At 37.6% G+C, this 21,290-nt stretch overlaps 1 protein-coding gene across 2 annotated transcripts in view; it reads left to right on the top strand.

Moving 5' to 3' along the window:
* Positions 1–5,641: 5,641 nt before the first annotated feature.
* Positions 5,642–21,290, top strand: part of LOC126821028 (myopalladin) — a 133,942-nt gene continuing 118,293 nt past the window's right edge. For both annotated transcript variants that reach the window (XM_050549285.1, XM_050549296.2), the window contains exon 1: positions 5,642–5,825. In XM_050549285.1, coding sequence (XP_050405242.1) covers positions 5,708–5,825 — 118 coding nt within the window. In that variant the 5' untranslated portion in view covers positions 5,642–5,707. The remainder of the gene's footprint in view (positions 5,826–21,290) is intronic.

Below are 21,290 nucleotides of genomic sequence, written 5' to 3'. Positions count from 1 at the left end.
GAGGGCCGTTTGCGAAACTTGACCGTTATAGACGAAAATACCAGAAGGTGTGAAAATACTGATATACATAAAAAAAATTAGGCCCGTTTTCGCCGTCGAAAAAGTCGGTCTAATGCGCACCGACGGAGACGCGCGCGAAAACGCGGGTGTACATGGAAAACAGGCTTTAGTCTGATATTATCATATCAGTTTGCCTGCGGCAATCACGTGATTCTCTGAGCCAGGTATAAAACAAAACAAAACTGTAATTAATAGAGGTACGAGCAGTGGCCAAGTGATGAAAAAAAGAAAATTTTAGTGGATAAGCTTATAAAAGGAAACATATTCCATCCAGCAAAATGAAGTTCCGAAATCCGGTCCGTGCGCCTATGACTACACACTATTTTCATGTTATGGACCACATATAATGCTTCCCATAACAATGACAATCTAATATTTCTGAGCTAGTTTTGGTCAACTAGGGCAAGGAATTCGGCCTTAAAAATTCTTCGTCGGCCACCATAACGTCATAAGTAAATGACGTAAACCGAAGGGTTTCAAATTAATTTATATGGCGATATTAGCCCTATCGCTTTCAGTTTCCACAGAACGCGTTTTCAAATTAATCAAATAATCATTAGAATATAATAATAAACTATAAAACATGGAAGAACAATTGCTGATTTATTAAAGATACATTAGTTAAAAAGGTAAATTGCTGAAAATTTCAGTCAAATTGATCCACTATGAGCCGAGAACGAAGCGGGTGAAATTTTCCCATAGTCTCGGTCATCATTACTAAAATCATTAATATAAACAGCATAGTCTCAATTATCCACTGTTTTGATTTAATTATCAATGGCCGTTAAGCGGCATATAGGAATCTAATCCAGCCAACATCGAAGGCTAGCCCTGACATCGAGAGTTTATTATGGTCTGGATAAGTTAATTAATGTCTAATTGATAATTTAGATAACATTTCAGGCCTAAAGAAAGATTTGTAATAAGCAGATTTTGCTCTTGCATAATGCATGTTTATGGCGACTTTTCAAAAAGTATTCTCTCAACGTTTTCAAGCACGTCGCATAAATAAATCAGTAATTGTTCTTCCATAAGTATGTCTTATAGTTTATTGCTCTATCCAGTTATCAAATGCCTCTAAAAGAAGATTACGGTATAATAGAAACACACCTTCTATGTATATTACACAGATATTTTATGATATTTATTAATCTATGCCTAACGCCTGTATAACAGATTAAACATACATTATGCAAGAGCTAAATCTGCATATAGCAGGTCTTTCTTTATGTCTGGAATGTTTTAAATTATTAATTTAACCTATCCAGACCATAATTAACTCTCGATGCCATCGCTACCCTGCGATATTTAGCGTATTGAAATACATTTTTTTTTTTAAGTAATTAAACGTGAAAGTTGATAATCGAGACTTTGTTTTTATCTCACCGACTCTAATAATTATGATCGAGGCTAGCCTAAAATTAAAAAGCTAATATCTCGGTTCAGAGTGGTGCAATTTGACTGAAATTTTCAGCATATTCTATTTACGTTATCTATTTTTTGTTTTAACTATAGCGAGAACTGTCAACACTAATCTCCCATAATGTCCCTTTAAAACTCTAATCGTATTCAGCTGCCTATCACACATTATGCTAATGTTGTCGCATCAATTAAAGATACATTATGGGAGATTAGATAGCGAGTTGGCAGTTCTCACTATAATAATTAAAAACTAGGTAACGTCAAGGCAATTTGCTGTAAATTTCATTCAAACTGATCCACTATGAACCGAGAACTAAGCGAATGAAATTTCTGCCTAGCCTCGATCATCATTACTAAAGACAGTACGTTAAACAGCATAGTCTCGATTATCCAGTTAATCGTTTAATCGAGAAGGAAAGTTATGCAGTAAATCGGATCACAATCCACTTAAGATCGCAGGCTAGCGATGCCATCTAAAGTTGATTATAGTCTGGATAAGTTAATTAATGTCTAATTAATAATTTAGATAACATTTCAGGCCTAAAGAAAGACCTGCAATAGACATATTTAGCTCTTGCATAATGTATGTATAAGTGCGCTTTTTGTCCGCTGATTTTGTGGTTCTATAAATTCATTGAAATTGACAGATTAAATTAACAAAACAAAACAATTTGTGCCGCCTTTTAGATTACATATGAAAACTAAAAAACATTGCATAATACAAAACTAGAATTCAATTATAATGCGGTTAATAACGACATAAATTAACTTAATAATAAAGAAAAAAGAAAGCAAAAAGAAACTAAAGTGCTAAGATGTACTCACGCTATCAGTGAAAAGTTTTTATGAAAATGAAAAATTATAACCACAGCATTATATAGGCTATTATATACTCATAACGCGGACGTGATTGAAAACAATTAAAATGACGTCATTGAATACAGTTATTAGATCTCCAAAATTCTAAAAATTGTGTTTCTTTTTTTCAGTAAATCTTCAATTTTAAGTAGTACATTAATAATAACCTACTCAATTTTAATTACTTAATTTTATATCCGATATTTTCTTTCAATTTGCAGGGGAAATTAATTTAATTTTGTAGGTATTCTAGCCAAGAATGGGGTAACAAGTTAGATTAAGAGCGAAATTTAATTAAGTTATGGTTAAATTAACTATTAATTAATATTACATTCGGCTTTCACATCCCTTGAAAGTTGTGATACGATATAAGAGTAGGTCGTAGTGGCGCTGTCTGGACAAAATTCCCCTGTTAGCTCACTGTATGGCGTATGCCTGTCTTCATTAGCCCAGTCGGGGCAGAACAGTAGAGAGTTAAATGGGGCAATAACACTCTTGCTGGCTTGACAGGTCCAGAAAATAAAAAAAAGCCTTATTCTAAGTACTAGATGTGTTAGTGTCCTACCTGTTGTGTAAATTATCCATTAAATCCTTTTTTACTTGTCCAGAGGGTTCAAAAATATTTTTAAATCCAAGTCACATTTGAAAAGCTTTACGTCAGGCTTTTCAAATCATTTAGTTGAATTTTTCTATTTTTTTAAATTAGGTGTGTTAAGATCAAATTTGTATCATCAATTAATTGGAATATTGTAAAATACATGTAGTACAATTTGTTGACCAGAATAAAGATTGGGACATATTATTCAGTTACAACAAGAGTGGTATTGAGCCTTTAATGCGCCATGAGGGAAATTTTGCCCAGACAAGCGCGCTACGGCCTACTTTCATTTCGAATTACAGCTGTCAAGGATTCTTTTATGTGCACGACAATGTGTACACGGGACCTCGGCTTTTCGTCCCATCCAAACGACTAACCATGCAAGTAGAAATAGAATAAAAGACTCCTTATTATATACATGCAGGCTATATACTAAATGTTTTAATAAGTAAACTAATTTTGTGAATATATCGAAAAACAGGGAGTTTTCTGTCTAAAATTCATAAACGAAATTTAATCCCATTTGTCATTCGTTCCGGAATAAAATATGAAATTATTATATCGCTTCTGTTTTAATATCTTAAACAATTTTGTAAAGATATATATATATATAAAGAGAGAGAGAGAGAGAGAGAGAGAGAGATGGGGTTTAACGTCTACTCGACACAAACTAGGTCATTTCGGGACTAACATATGGTTTTAATTTTATTTCAATAATTCGCTTGCGCGTAGGGGTCTTTAGCAGTGGGAGGAAACCGGAGGACCCGGAGAAAACCCACGAGGTTGGACAGGCGATCCTACTCCTTGTCACGTAAAACCGGGGATTCGAAACCACGCCAGTTGAATAAAGATATAGAAGTACGCCGATAATAAACAAACAATAAAAAGGGAGTCTTCTGCCTTAAGATCATAAACGACATTTAACCGCATTTGTTATTTGAGCAGGATTAAAATATGATAAAAGTCGAAAAAAAATGCCTCCCATGCAAGTAAAAAAAGGAATGAAAGACTTTGTATTATATTTCTACTTAGTTATAGGCCGATACTAAATGTTGTAATGAGTAAAATAATTTTGTGATTATAAACAGTAACGAAAGGGCGTATTCTGTCTAAAATTAATAGACGAAGTTTAAAGGAGCTAAATCGCTAATATTTGGGACCTAGAAATTGACACAAATGGGTCGCAACGCATATAATAATGTAATATGAATGTATATAATCTGATTTACATTCAATCGCTTCCGTTTTTATATTCCGTTATGTTCTGTGAGATACGCCAGAAGTCTCAATCGAATGACAATCTCTATACGTCTGTTATTCCAGTCTACACCGATAGTATTTATTGCGCATGCTCTCCAGATAAGAATATGCCGTCACCACTTGACATGACTTGTGGAATATGTCTAGCCGCCTTCTTCGAGTCCCTTGTTACAAATTGCACTGAAACGCATTATGGTACACGATTCGTGTAACAATGGTAAAATGTTTATTTTGTCTTAAATGTTGAATATCAGAAGCCCATCTTTCCTCGGTAAGATCACAACATCAATGTTGATTTAAATTGGCAAATAATTCGTATTTTCAATGTTGAGGACTTTGAATGGTATTGAGTGAGAGACTTAGCTACTTTAACCTCATTTGTCATTTGTGCAGGATTAAAATGAGATAAAAGTCGGAAATTGTTGAATCCCATATCGCTACGTACATAATTATGGGCTATAGTAAATGTTTATTTTTGTGAATATATCCAAGTATAATGATGCTAAAGAAACAATAAATTCATACACGAAATTTAACCTCATTCATCATTTTTTCAGATTAAAATATGATAGGCCCTATATAATATAAACGCCCACTCGACACAAACTGGTATATTTCGGAACTAACACATGGTTCAAGTGTATTTCAATAATTCTCTTGCGCATAGGGGTCTGTAGTAGTGAGAGGAAACCGGAGGACCCGGAGAAAACCCACGGGGTTGGACAGGCGACCCTACTCCCTGTCGCGTACAACCGGTGAATCGAAACCACGTCAGTTAACTTAATGATAGACCTCATGATACAGCGCGCACGCACTAACCATTCGGACATCCAACCCCCACGTCGGAAAAGTTTGTACCCCATGTTTGCAGAAATGGAATTAAACACTCCTTATTGCATTTCTACTTAACCATATATAAGCTATATTATAATAATATAATAATGCTTTATTACACAACTGCATGGTATATACACGAGTATGGTAAGCATACACAATACAAATTACAATACAATAATAAACATCAAAGAACATAGAATAAAGTTTACAGAGGTTTCTAAAAGTATATTAAATTATATTAATAATGCTTAAGTAAGGCCTTACATAGCAAATGATATACTAAATGTTTTAATAAATAAAATAATTTTATGAACATATCGAAAAATACTTGATGACTAAAAAAACAATAAAAAGGGCGCGTCTTGTGTCTAAAATTCATACACGGAATTTAACCCCATTTGTCATTTGAGTAGGATTAAATATAATAAAAGTCGGAAATGATTGATACTCAGCTGAAGGGGGAAAACCCACATGGCTTCCATCCATCAACAAGATAGAATAGACATAAGTAAAATGATATCTATATACGTAGGTATACACTTTCTTATATCTATGTACTGAAGTGTCTGGATGAACGGGGCTCAGCCCACAGATTTCCAAAAATAGCCGACAATTTAGCGAGTACAGAAACCGAAGCAGAACTTTTCGGCCCAAATGTGACTTTCGCTTAAAATGGCCGACTTGGGTGGATTATCAGAAGAGGAGTTAGATGAATTGGATATAGACGAACTTTTAGCACGTGTGGAACGCAAACCGCTAACTTTTTCGAGGACTAAATCGCTAAATCAAGGTAAGGCATCAAGCTCCTATCACCCTTCCCCCATCACGTATACACTGTACTTAGCACTATTTGAGAGTATTAGCTCTCTAGGATACGCACCTCTCGTAGGTGTAGAGCTGTAAGAATTTATGTGTTATGAATGCTAGTTACAAATGTCTTAACATAGTCCCCGTGATAAGACAGCTAACGTAAAGCACGCGAAGTTTTTCCTAAATTATATCCTACTCACTCGAAATCTCAAGTGAACTTTTTCTTATCTTCGACACAGCCTACAAGTCTAGCCTTATTATCTCAAGGGTTACAGTAACATTCAACTTCGATCTCGGGAGATCTTCTGCTCCATTTTACAAAGATTCGATAAAAAATGCTCTTGGTTGCTGAGTAATAATATCATGAAATATTAATAAGTTTACGGTTGTAAAACTCCGGCATGGTTTCTCTATAGTTTACAAGATTCGATAAAAATACTCTTGGTTGCTTAGAGATCGAATTACAATATTATGAAGGATAGAAGTTCGGCAATGTTGATTTACACCTCAATAGTAATAGAATGCTAGCCATTTTTCGAATATTTATTGAATTTCTGAACTGCGTTAGAATCAATTATAAAGGTTACACTGACAAAATACTTTGAGGCGCAGTGCGGAAGGCAATTCTTAAAGAAGCAATGAGAGAGAGAGAGAGAGAGAGAGAGAGAGAGAGAGTAACGTCCACTCGACACAAACTAGGTCATTTCGGGACTAACATACAGTTCAATTTTATTTCATTAGTTCGCTTACGCATAGGAGTCTTTAGCTGTGGGAGGAAACCGGGGGACCCAGAAGAAACCCACGAGGTTGGACAGGCGATCCCACTCCTTGCGGAAGAAGCAATTAGAGCCTATGTTATGATTGCATCATTCTTATTTTATTAAACCTATAGATTTCCTATAGTGTTAGACACGGTGCGGATTTTATTTCAAAATATGAAATGTATTCGCTTGAATATATTAAAAATTGGCAATAAATGTCTACGCAGTCTTCTTTGGGTGGTATTTAGCAATTGACAAACGTAATAAACACAAAAACATAATTGTGGAACGCAATTACTATTTTAATTAAAGCTACGTTTTGTTGAGGGTCCTCTCAACGTTTTCAAACAAATGATGATGAATATAATATACAGAAGGTTTATATACAAGGTCTACGTAGAATGTTTACAGTTTGTAGGACTGACGAGGACAGCTGTCTAGTCGTTCGGATGGGACGAAAAACCGAGGTCCCGTGTTCACATTGGCATGCACGTAAAAGATCCCTTGGCATTTGGAATTCGATATAAGAATAGGCCATAGTGCCGCTGTCCGGGTAAAATTTCTCTCATAGCGCACTGTATATGGTGTATGCCCATCTTCATTAGTCCAGTTTGAGCAGAACAGTAGGACGTTAAACCCCATTTCATTTATATACAAGGTCTACGTAGAATGTTTACAGTTTTGTTGATACTGATATACACAGTGGTGGGATATTTCCTTATTTATTTGAAAGGTTTAGATATAGCTATTAATTTTCGTTTCACTTGTCGCCTGTCCAACCTCGAGGGTTTTCTCCGGGTCCTACGGTTTCCTCCTACTGCTAAAGACCCCTACGCCCAGCGAATTGTTGAAATAAAATTGAACCATATGTTAGTCCCGAAATGACCTATAGTTTGTCTCGAGTGGAGTGTTACCCCCCCCCCCCCCTCTCTTTCTCTCTTTTCTCTCTCTCTCATTTCACTTGTGCACTAAATAATTTAGATCATAGATGTTTTCATAGACTCGCTATGATTCTGACCTTGAAAATAATATTGAGATCGAGTGTTATAGATACCAAACTGTTTGATTTGATTGAGGCATGCGCGTGTTTTGGAAATATGCCTTGTTATTGTTTTGACAGACTATATCCCATTGGCTGTGCTCAGACATAACTATTTTTATAGCGGGTTGTAGAAATCGAATCTTTATGAAAGTTAATACGTGTATTGGCTACTTGGATGATAAGATCAGTTGTTTATTACACGATAACGCCCATTAACATACACGTAATAGTATATAACCTTACATGCCAAATAATCATCAATATTTTGGACTGAACCCCAGTGTGTTGGTGTTAATGTTCTTTGGTCTGCAGTATGTCGCGGGAGCAGTACTGGTGGCTCAATTTCCCTCATAGGCCCACACTGTATGGCGTATGCTCTTCTTCATTAATTATAGCCTAGCAAGTGCTGAACAGTAGGACGTTAAACCCCATTTCATTTCATTACATAACATTACATGAAAAATAACAATCAGACGTTACGTGATCTGTCTTAGTCTCTCGTATTGTTCTTTCTTTTTTAACACAGTTATAAGACATTAGAACTATTAATTCACCTCGCCCGCGCCTTCATTAGACCAGCACGTGCAGAAAAATAGGATGTTAAACCCCATGTCATTTCATTAATTTGTAGTCAATAGTGACCCATGCACCTACAGAAATACAGTCAATAGCTGATAGTTCGAGACTACCACTGAAGCGTGCACATTCGCCGTGTCGGGGCCAACTTTCTGACAGTATGATACTATAAATAGCCATGGCACGTGCAATTCTCTACAAATCTATCAACTATTACAGCCGTAAAAAAATTATTGTTGACGATTTTGAATAGCAGTAAAATTAAGCTTCTTGGTTATTACAGCAGATTTAGAAATTACGTTCGTTTCATTTTTTAAATCGCTTTATCATTAACTGTACCGTTAAGAGCGGCATCTTTTGGTTTAGTACAAATAATATCTCTGAAACACTCGGGTTAGACAGGAACATGATACTAGCAGTAGTTTCATTTTACTTTTACAAGGTTCTTAAAACAATTGTTGAGCTAGCTAACGTGCTCATTTCTAAATTCAATTTCTTGTTCTAGCTTTCTGTTATGTTTCGTAAAAAAGTAGTCTTGATTATCCCGACCTGTCAATCAGACGTAGAATGGTCGATAGACTGGTTAAGCGAGACTAATTTCAAAACAAGGGCACGTAAACTATCTTTTACTCAAAAGTGTCTGGATGTTATGGACGACACATGGAACCAGTTTTCAGTCTATTATTTATAGATGATTAATGGTCATAGCTTATTAAGTACAACATGATCGTTTATTTAGTGACTATAATTGTGTGAAACTGATTTGAGGCTTGGCATATATATAAAGTTTGTGGCGAAATTGTCGAGATATATGGAGATATTTATTTATGGTGGGTCATCCTATCAATAGACGAAATCCATCACACAACCCAGGTAAAGGGGTAAACAAATCCAGCCAGATGACTGATTGGTTGATGTTTTACATCTGCTTCTGCAGTAGGTAGTTATCAACTGTCATTAATATACTGGGACAAATCATTTCACTGTGATATTCGATACCATTTTTAAATCCCCCCCCCCCCCTCTACTTTCGTTTTTGGAATTTCTGCTTTCACATCATCAAAGAAAGATTAGTTCTATGTGTTATTTTATGATGGCAATGCGTTTACAACAATCTGATATCTTTGACATCATAGATGGGACGCCATTTCTTTGAAAATATCCGTGTGTGTAACTCTAAATGCATCATCAAGTATACACGCTGGCCACAGACGACAATATCTTATCTGAGAATAATAATAACGGCAATACCAGAGACTATGTATATTATTATTGTATCAAAACGCCTACAACAGGCGGTATACAACATAAATGATGCTCAAAACAGAAAAACAAACAAAAAGAATTCCATGAAACAAGTAGAACAGACCTAATTGTGAATCATTCGTGGTAACGTTTAGTAAAAACATGATAATGATATATAAAACAATGTAAAAAAAACAACAGAAAAACAAGATAGAAAAACTTAAAACCAAATTTCATGAAACAAGAACATAATGAGACATTATTATTAAACAGACATTGTTAAAGATACATTATGTAAGATTTAGATAAAGAGCTGACCATTCTTGCTATAATAGTTCGAAAATAGATAATGTAAAAATTACTCCATTGCGAGCGAAGATATTGGCCTTTGATGGTTTGACAAGACGTGTGCAATAATTTCAACCACCGTACTGGTTGTTCGAAGCTAAGTCTCGCTCCTTAATATTTAGCTTAAATCAAAATATGGCTGAACTGTTCTAATCTATTTAATATCGGAGAAATCCGATACCATCGAGAGTTGATTATGGTCTGGATAAATAAATGTATGTATTAGGTTGGGATATCTCTGGGTGTAGAAGTGGTTCCACTACTGACGTCTTCCGTCTTGCTCCTGTGGATAAGATAGGACGTGTGTACAAGACAGTAGCTACGTGTATGGTCTCTATCATCCAGAAAAATATTCTACGAATATTAGTCTGGATGCGTTGTCCACATTTGAGAATAATAGTCCATTGCGCTAGATCATCCGGTCTTTTGCATTATCATAAACAACGTCTAAGGGAGGTAACTCCTCTTAAAACAAGATGTTTACGCCCATGAAATTAATTTAAGAATGTCATTTCAAACAATCCATTTGATTGCAAGCCAGTTCAGCATCCAACACTCTTAATTTTTTTATTGTAAAATCTCTCTCTTCATGGGTCATATCTATGCTTTTAAAATTAATCCTAATTCGTCGTCACGATTCATGTTTGTTTATATTAATGCAAGAATTGTGGGATTTATTATGGGACGGGGCGCATATTCTTATTCGACTTGGTCAAAGATACTGGATAATCAACCACATTAAAAACCAAACTCCCGGTTACGCATGGGCAATGGGCTTTAAGTCAAATATTGACAACGGTCCCAGACCCTCCGTATGTTGAAATCTAGGAGGTTCTGGGTGACCGAGACTACTACGTGGATGGTTATGTTTAGCAAAAGCATGATATATAAAACGGAAAAAAGAATTAAAAGACAGAAAAAATCAACAATAGTCCATGAAACAAGAATGTAATAAGCAAAAAATGGGAATCATGCTAGAAACACTACGTATGCATAACTGATAGAAAATACAAAAAACGGTTTCATAATCAGATCTTGCTTTTGTTTCATTCTTGAAAATTCACCTGGGTTTGTTTTGTTTTTTTGTTGTTGGTTTGGGTTTTTTTTTGGGGGGGGGGGGGGGGTTGTTGGGGTTTTTTTGTATTTTTTTTTTTTTGGGGGGGGGGGGTGCCCAATATCACTTACCGGTATTGTTATTTGTGACATGTACATATGTTTATATTGTATGCTGTCCTCAATGGATGTTTCGATACAATAAAAAAAAATCTTATATTATCTTAAAACAAGAGGAGGAAGATAAAAGTGATTGTGAATCATGTACTATACATTATTAAATGTATTGTGGATAAGGGCGTGACACCCTTCGGGATATGGTTACGTTCAGCAACAGCATGATAGTCAGTATATAAAACAATGCACAAAGCAGAAAACAAAGAAGCAGAAGATATAAGGAAAAAAAATAATGGAAAAAACACGTAATAAGCAAAAATTGTTATTTAGTATATATACATTAGTTCGTGTTCGTGATACACGTGGGATATGACTTGACATCAGTGATGTGCACAACCATAAATGTTCAAACAGAAAATAGAAAAAACAAGTAGAAAATAGAACAAACGTAATTGTGAATCATGCAAGAGACACTGAATATAATCATCAGGTCGTGATCGCTGCCAATCTGATTAAAATACAGATCTATATGACGTCAGACATTGATTAATCAATCAGAAGTCGCCGTAACAAATGGTTTCATTGGCTAATCCCGATACTCGATACAAACTATGTCATTTCGGGACTGACAGATGGTTCAATTTTATTTCATTAATTCGGCTGTCCGTAGGGGTCTTTAGCAGTGGGCGGAAACCGGGGGACGAGAAGAAAACCAACGAGGTTGGACAGGCGATCCTACTCCTTGTCACGTACAAGCAGGGAATCGAAGTCACGCCAGTTGACCCAATGACAGACCTTATGATACATCGCGCAAGCTCTAACCATTCGGTCATCCAACTCCCCAGAAACCAAATTATATACGTAACATAAAAAAAAATAGAGAGAGAAAAAATGCAAGCAAACAAAAAGCAAAAATCGTATGCCGTATATTCATTAGCCTGGCCGAACAGTAGGACGTTAAACCCCGTTTCATTTTATCACCATGGTAATTGAACTTTTACGATTGTATTAATACACAGGTTTAGATGTAATAAGGCTTGTGTTTATTTTTAGTTGTGAATTCTTCCAATATTAGAAACACCGGTTCTCTGTTATGTAATACTACGCCAGTAAACATGTGGCTGGGATTTATACTCTAATTATACATCACTGTCATCCAGCCTCCTCTTTCCTCTTAACAACCCCATGCATTCTTCATCACGATCATCCAGGCGATATTCTCTTTGGTAGTATAGGGTAAATTCCTATATAAATACTTTTGGCTGTAGGCGCGGTAATGTCATGACATTCCGTTTAGTGCTTTGACTTTTCTTTTGTTTACTGGATATGTAGCAATAGAGAGAGAGAGAGAGAGAGAGAGAGAGAGAGAGAGGGAGAGAGAGATGAATACAGACTAGGTCACTTCGATGGTTCAATTTTATTTCAATAAATCGCTTGCGCTTAGGGGTCTTTAGTAGTGAAGGGAAACTGGAGGACCTGGAGAAAACCCACGAGGTTGGAAAGGCAACCGACCTCGTCACGTACAAGCCGGAAATCGAAATCGTCCTACCAATGACATGTTAATCGATTCGACATCCAACCACCTTGTGGCAATGGACAAACATGGCTTGTTAATTAATTCATGGATTATCATCCCCATGTATATAATGATCTTGTGTTATGACGTAATAATATCTGACTATAACGCCTTTAAAACAACCTGGTTTATCCACGGATGTCGTACAAGGGGCAGCATATATTTATTTTTTCTTGAACAAGTTGAACTCCCCTCGATCCCTTTCGGTGGATTGTCCATGGGTAAATAGTCCCGTAGTTATGAAATAAAACTGATTGGTTGGTATTCACCTGGTGGTCATGCTTTGGCTTTTAAAAGGGTCAGGTGGCCGAAAGGTATGGCGCGTGCGCTTTAGATCTTAAGGTGGATTGGTGTGGTTTCGATCGCAAGCTAAGTACGTGACATGGAGAAGGATTTGTTGCCTAGCCTCGTAGATTTCCAGGGGGTTCCCCAAACCTACGGGCAAGCCAATTATTGTGTTAGCCCCCCCCCCTCTCCCCTCCACCTCTCTCTCTCTTTCTCTCTCTCTCTCTCTCCACGTAGCATTCTTATCAGCGTTGCGTGATTCCGCATTCGTCCCAACAGCAATCTTGCATGTAAAAAATTAAATGGCGAGAAACTGAATTACAATGAATTGACTTTTCTTGTTACTTGTCAGAAACCAGACCAAATGCAGATATGCTTCAGGAATAAATTATTTTCTCATTCTCGATTACGGAAATAGCACCCGATTATCAGGTCAGAGTGGTCCCAGGATTCCACTCCATCCGTTTCAAGACTACTTCCTGTTTCTGACAACCAAGCTCATCCAGGTCCATTAAATAATCCCAGACAACAGAATAATTTGCATAACTGTAAAAGAGTACCCAGCTTATGGTTAATCCCAGGGAACCGTAATGCAAATTCTCTGTCAAGTCAAAATGACAGGGTGATTTGTTTATCACGTATTACTACAGAGAAATAATTGTCCGGTGAATGAGCATTCTGCACGTACCGTACAGAGAGCTATCTACTTCGAATATAGTCTCGGTCACCCAGACCTCCTAGTCTTCAACATTCGTAGAATATTTTTCTGGATGATAGAGACTACTTCGAGTATAGATCTTTGCCCTGCATGGCCGCCATATCTCAAAATTAGTATGGGGAGTCGCGGTTGCTCAGTGGGCAAGACACTGGCTCGCTAGCCTGGCGGTCGGGTATTCGGTCCCTGCATTAGCCGAGAAAGTTCATCCAGATTTTCCGGCGTGGTTCTCCCTTGTCAGTGATGCAGGACGGGGGGCCTTGACAAGGACAGTCGTCTAGTCGTTCGTATGGAACGAAAAACCGAGGCCCTGTGTACACATTGACGTGCACTTAAAGATCACTAGGCAGTTGGAATTCGATATAAGAGTAGGCCGTAGTGCCGCTGTCCGGGCAAAATTTCCCTCATAGAACACTGTATGGTGTATGCCCGTCTTCATTAGCCCAGTCGGAGCAGAACAGTAGGACGTTAACCGCATTTTAATACAAATCGTCTTCGCAAACTGTTATTTATTCGACAAGAAATAGGACACAGAATAGTGTTGACGAAGAAAAAAAATTAAAAATGATGTGACCTGAAGTCTTTTACTTATCTGGTGTATATTGAATATCGGATAACCTGGATAAACAAGACCGTAGTCAATCTTCACCAGCCCCTTTGTTTACTCATCTGTTGTATATCCAATATCTGATAACCTGGTTAAACATAATTCTATAGACACTATCTATTTACCATTATTGGTGCCAAGATAAACACACAATACAGCAGGATTTATACCGATATATCATAGACAGACTGGTTGAATGATGTAGCACAGTGTACTGAAACCGTGATAATCGCGGATATGGGTCAAAGAGATCACAAAACAAAAGTTATTCGACGATGGTTTTCTAAATAATACAGCACCGTTTTCAACAGATACAGCATCGTGTAGAATTATAAACGAATTAAAAGTTTAAAAGTTCTAATATATGCACGTAAATTCTTTGTACGGGGTTCTACAAAACCGGATGTCAATCCGTGATAATTGCGAATTTGGGTCATAAAGAGATCCCAAAGTTATTCGACGATTGGTTTCTAGATAACACAGTACCATTTCCAACAGATATAACATGGTTTTGATGAATTATGCAGCACGATCTACTGAAACTGTTCTAATTACCGAGTTCCCAGGATATCCCAAAGGTGGGTCTATTCGATTGTTGTTTCCCCATAATACAGCAGACCTACAGAGTGAGAGAATGGAACATCACTGTAGTGTATTGAAATCATTCTAAATGCGGATTTGGGTCAGATGTTTCCAGGGATATCCCAAGAGTTATTCGACGATGGTTTTCCAGATGCATCGTGTTCTTTAAAGCCGTTCTAAATACGGATATGGGTCAAAGAGTTCCAGGGATACCCAAACAATTGGGCTATTCGTTGGTGGTTTCCCGGATAATACAGAGTGGATGAATGGTTCATCACACTGAAATCGAATTACGGATATGGGTGAAAAAGTTCCAGGGATATCCAAAAGGTTATTCGACGATGGTTTTCTAGATAACATAGCAGTAGCCTCGTGTAGTTGTTGAGGGGGGTGGATGGCCGAATGGTTAGCGCGTGCGTACTGTATCATAAGGTCTGTCATTGAGTCAACTTGCTTAGTTCCGAATCCCCGGTTGTACGTGACAAGGAGTAGGGTCGCCTGTCCAAACTCGTGGGTATCTCCGGATCCTCCGGTTTCCTCCCACTGCTAAAGACCCGTACGGGCAAGCGAATTATTGGAATAAAATCAAACAGTATGTTAGTCCCGAAATGACCTAGTTTTTGTCGAGTGGACGTTAAACCGTTCTAAATACGGATGTAGATCAAAAAGTTCCAGGGATATCCCAAAGGCTGTTCGAGACCTAGATTAATAATACATTAGAATTGAAAATATACCCAAGAGTACATTTGCCGACCGAACATCACTGTGTAGGTGTCCAAAAGCTATTAAAATCGATTAATTCTTACTTAAGTTATGACCATAAGTATTACAGTATTAATGTTACAAAATTCAGCTGGAATCATGTACCTATATATCTTGGAATCGTTAAAATTATGGATATGGGTCAGTCAGTTCCAGAGATATTTCAAATGTGGGGTTATTCGATGTTGATTGTCCATAGAATACATCAGAATTGAAATCGTTATGAACATACCCACGAGTACCTGTGAGAACGTGCTCCGTTTGCTAAATAATTAGTTAATTTACTTTAGGTAATTTGGGGTGTAGCTCAGTAGTTAGCGGATCTTTCACGTTCTCACAGTATATTCTGGATATTCTGGGGGATCTAAAAATAATATAAAGTTCCAAATAAATTATATACTCTGATGAAGGTTTAAACGTTTATTGAAGACTGGTGCAGTAAGAATACTGACCGTATGTCTTCGATCGTATATAAAGCAAACCTTATCATCAATTCAGAAGTTTACTTGGAACGAAGATAATCATGTCAAGGGGATTATAGATAGATGTACAAAGATTGACCTTAACATTTCATAGGTATTATTTAATAAATTGTGTAACATAAGTGATATACGTATACTATATTATGTAAAATAATGTGGCCTACTGAACTGTGGTCACGTTGTAGGATAATAATAAAGATGAGAGATACTTCTAACTGCCATATTAAATTTAAAACAATTAATTTGAATAACAAAAATATCTATACTATATCACCTGTACTAAAGCTAGGTTCTTACTACCACGATTCGTGCAACGATTGGAATCGTGGTTTTAATCGTGGAGTATTCGTGGTGATCCTCGTGCATTGAGGTCAGTCGTAGCAATGGTACTGGCCGGTACCAGACGGTGGACTTAATAGGGACAATCATATGGTTACGCATCGCACGAGCGGCTTTTGACCCTGTGACGTCAGACATTGATTAATCAATCACCGTTGGCGTTTCTAGTGGTTAACCCACTGTTCCGTGCATGCCAAGCCAAGAAGTCGCCGTAACAGACTGTTTCATTGGCTTATCCCTCGCTTCAACTAAAACACCGGTAATGTAACAATTCTTCCAGATCCCCGTGTAGTAAAGACAAGTAAAACGAAATTTTGAACTATAAAAAACGAAACGAAATAGGATCTGTGTTTTAACCAGATTGTGTAGCTGTCCAAAAGCTATTAAAATCGATTTATTCTTACTAAAGTAATGCCCATATTGATTTCACAAAATTCAGTTGGAATCATATACCTCTATATCTGGGAATCGTTCTAATTACGGATATGGGTCAAACAGTTACATGGATACCCGATGACGGTTCTTCGCTCAGACTTGTAGGCAGGGGTACATATTGTAACAGAAAGAAAGAACGACATATCTGTCCAAAAGTATATTTTCTAAAATAATCGGATATGATTAAAGGTGCAATATTTCTAGATTAAAGGCTATACAGTCAAACCATATACAGTAAAAACTAGTAGTCTTCCCAGTGCCTCCTTAATGAGAGAGAGAGAGAGAGAGAGAGAGAGGGAGAGAGAGGGTATTCTCTGATAATAAGATTCCGTGCCAGGATCTTAAGAAGTGGATGGGAGGAAAATAGAGTACACGGAGAAATCTGCTGAGATCAGGAAAGCGACCCGACTGCTTAACACGTAAAGTGAGAGAGAGAGAGAGAGAAATGGGGTTTAACGTCCACTCGACACAAACTAAGTCAATTTCGCGACTAACATATGGTTTAATTTTATTTCATAATTCGCTTGCGCGTAGGGGTCTTTAGCAGTGGGAGGAAACCGGAGGACCCGGAGAAAACCCACGAGGTTGGACAGGCAACCCTACTCCTTGTCACGTACAACCGGGGATTCGAAACCACACCAGTCGACTCAATGACAGACTTTATGATACAGCGCGCGCACGCTAACCATTCAGCCATCCAACCCCCCAACACGTAAAGTAAACGGGTTTAGACCAATAGAGGACCTTGATATCTAAAACCTGCATCCCTAGACCATGCAGTCCCCGCCACCCCCTCTCTTTTCCTCTGACTGTAGAGTGCAGTAAAGCTTACGACTGGCTCCAGGATCCATTCACTTGATTTGATATGTTCGTTTGTTGTCATTGCGTGATATCTCTGTGTGTCCGCATGTTTGTCTTGTGTGTTTTGATTGTGTGTGGTGCAGTCCTCTTGTACTATTAGTAGAGAAACATGTGACATGTACCATGAGTATTAGTAATCGGATGAAAGACAAGGACCATTTCCAGGTTGCTTTCCTCTAGATATAGATATGTAGTATTTTATAGACACGAACTTCCAGTTTGTTTCCTCTAGATAAAGATATGTAGTACATGTATTTATAGACACGAACTCCAGGTCATGGTTTCCTGTCGTTGATCAAGTATATTTATGTATGTTGCGTGTTAACCTGTATATTGAAGGCCGAATCTAGTGGAGGGGCAAGGGGCGAATACAGGGGGTAGGGCGATGGGGCTGCTCTGTCACCAGACCATCCCTAATGCGATATTGTGTCTATTGAGTGTCCACTCGACACAAACTAGTTCATTTCGGGACTAACATATAGTTCATTTTATTTCATTAATTAGTGTATGAGCGGGGAATCGAAACCACGTCACTTGACTTATGATGCAACACGGACGCGTTAACCACTCGGCCATCCAACCCCCTGATTAGGGGCTTTGGATGGCCGAATGGTTAGCACGTGCGCGCGCTGTATCATAAGGCCTGTCATTGAGTCAACTGGCGTGGTTTCGAATCCCCGGTTGTACGTGACAAGGAGTAGGGTTGCCTGTCCAACCTCGTGGGTTTTCTCCGGGTCCTCCGGTTTCCTCCCACTGCTAAAGACCCCTACGCGCAAGCGAATTATGAAATAAAATTAAACCATATGTTAGTCGCGAAATGACTTAGTTTGTGTCGAGTGGACGTTAAACCCCATCTCTCTCTCTCTCTCTCTCTCTCTCTCTCTCTCTCTCCAACCCCCTGATTACATGGGAAATATAGAAAGAAAGCCTTGTCGAAATGCTCAGAAATATGCACAAATATGTTATTAAGATCGAAATAATCTACATAGAGATGCTTTTCTAATATATTTCAATGGGTGTGACGAAGACCACCAATTTCTTTTACGTCATATCTGTATACATTAATAATTTAAGTCAGATTAATTAATTCTGAAGATCCCAACCCAGACAAGAAAGATAAAGAACCCCGTTATATTTTGGCAAATTAGATATTAATATATTTATACATGGGGGTACATTATTATTTGTTATTATTTATACAACACCCTTTTCATAAAATGTTCAAAGACGCTTTATAAACTTATAGTTCCCCGGTTGTACGTGAAAAGGCGTAGGGTCGCCTCTCCAACCTCGTAGGTTTTCTCCGGGTCCTCCGGTTTCCCTTCAATACTAAAGACCCCTACGTGCAAGCGAATTATTGAAATAAAATTAAACCATATGTTAGTCCCGAAAAGACCTAGTTTCCCTCTCTCGCTTTACAGTAAAATGATTATTAGTATAAAATATAAAATTTAAAATTAAACTTTACATCGAACATAAGATAAAGTAATAAAATAAAGATAAGCATATGTCTATAAAAAGTCGAAATAAATATGATGTTGATATGAAAAATGCAAAGGCGCTTTACAATAAAATAATTATTTATATATAAGATGAATATATATATAAAAACATTAAAATAAAGATAGGCATAGGTATAAATAAAGTCAAAATAAATATGATATCGATATGAATAATACAAACAAATAAAAAGCTATTAGAAGAATCTATATAAATGAAATGAAATGAAATGGGGTTTAACGTCCTACTGTTTTGCTCCGAACTGGGCTAATGAAGACGGGCATACGCCAAACAGTGTGCTATGAGGGAAATTTTGCCCGGACAGCGGCACTACGGCCTACTCTTATATCGAATTCCAACTGTCAAGGGATCTTTTACGTGCACGCCAATGTGTACACGGGACCTCGGTTTCTGTCTCATCCGAATTACTAGACAGCTGTCCTTGTCAGGCCCTCCGTCCTATATCACTGACAAGGCGGAACCACGCCGGAAAATCTGGATGAACTTTCTCGGCCAATGCAGTGATCGAACACACAACCTCCAGGCCAGCGAGCCAGCGTCTTACCGACTTAGCCACCGTGACCCCAGAATCTGTATAAATAGAGTAATGACCAACAAGGAAAATAAATGGGGTCTTTGTTTTGCGTAGGATCTACGGCAGTGAGTAAAATGCTGCCTGCCTGACGTACCTGAGACTGAGTCCGATGTTGGCAGAGGAAGAGAGCCCCGGGATTTGCCAGCTTGGTTACCTCTTGCCAGTTGTGCAGGACATATGGCCTGACAAGGACAGTGTCTAGTCCCGCGGATGGGACAAACAATCTACACATGTTGGCCTGACAAGGACAGCGTCTAGTCCCGCGGATGGGACTAGACCCATGACCATAGGCGTAGGGTGCCAATCTCGGTGGGGGGGGGGGCTGAGGCTATTTGCCTGAAAATATTCTTTGTCACCCGAATTTTCGGAGATTTCCACAAAACTATGATGGTTGTTTATTTGTATTTTTAAAATTACACAATTACGGTCGGACTTATATCCTTCAGATCGTGAATCATTTTATTTCTTCAGATAATTTATCCCAAGGAAAGTCTCAGGTGGATTTATTTTCATTATTAAACATACATTATGGGAGATTAGATAAAGAGCTGGAAGTTCTCGCTATAATAGTTAAAAACTAGATAATGTAAAGGTAATTTGTTGAAAATTTCAGTCAAATTGGTCCATCATTATTACTAAAGTTAGTACGTTAAAAAGCATAGTCTCGATTATCCAATGTTTTGATTTAATTATCAATGAGCGTTTGCAGTATATAGGATTCTAATCCAGTCGATATCGAAGGCTAGCCTTGACATCGAGAATTGATTATGGTCTGGATAAGTTAATTAATGTCTAACTAATATTTTAGATAAGATTTCAGGCCTAAAGAAAGACCTGCGATAGGCAGATTTAGCTCTTGCATAATGCATGTTTAATTATTATAGCTTGATATATGTGTTTATAATCCATTTATCGGGTCAGCCATACTGTTTTCTAAACAACCAGGCGTTAATTCCATTTTACGTAGCATCATGGACCTTATAATACATAAGGTCTATGGTAGCATTTACTGCGGAATAGGTGTTTCCACGGTTACGAAAGAAGATGACACCGGCCATTGTTATGCCGCCATCTTAACTTATGCTCGAGTGAGAGTAGATTGACTTATTGACCCGTACAAGTTTTTTTTAATTCATCGTCACGACTTGAGAACCGCAGTAGATTGATTGAAAGTTGAAAGAGAATAGATGGAGATAAATGCGATGAAAATGAAAATGTCAATATTCTTGGCGAACAACATATTGGAAATTAACAAATGTCAATTTTAATCTGAATGTTTTGACGTTTGCAAGTCCAATTAATTCTCTTGTCAACATTGGTAAAGAAATGCGAACGACATGAACATGTGTTTTCAAGGAACATTTTCACTCTATTAGAAAATTAATTATCAGTAACACCAACGGAATCCAGGCTTCAGTATCGGTGGCTGTAATTCTCCAAAAACGGCGAATGTTGAACGCCCCAAAAAAGTTCGATAATGCGACTTGATGATCGGGACACCTTTATTTCCCGCGTATTTTTTTTTTTTTTTTTTTTTTTTACTATAAAAACTAGAACTACCGAG

The sequence above is a fragment of the Patella vulgata genome, chromosome 1 (genome assembly GCF_932274485.2).
Source record: "Patella vulgata chromosome 1, xgPatVulg1.2, whole genome shotgun sequence".
In the NCBI taxonomy this organism is placed as follows: Eukaryota; Metazoa; Mollusca; class Gastropoda; family Patellidae; genus Patella; species Patella vulgata.
Note: the sequence above shows the minus strand (reverse complement) of the source record. Positions and strands in the feature narration are given on the sequence as shown.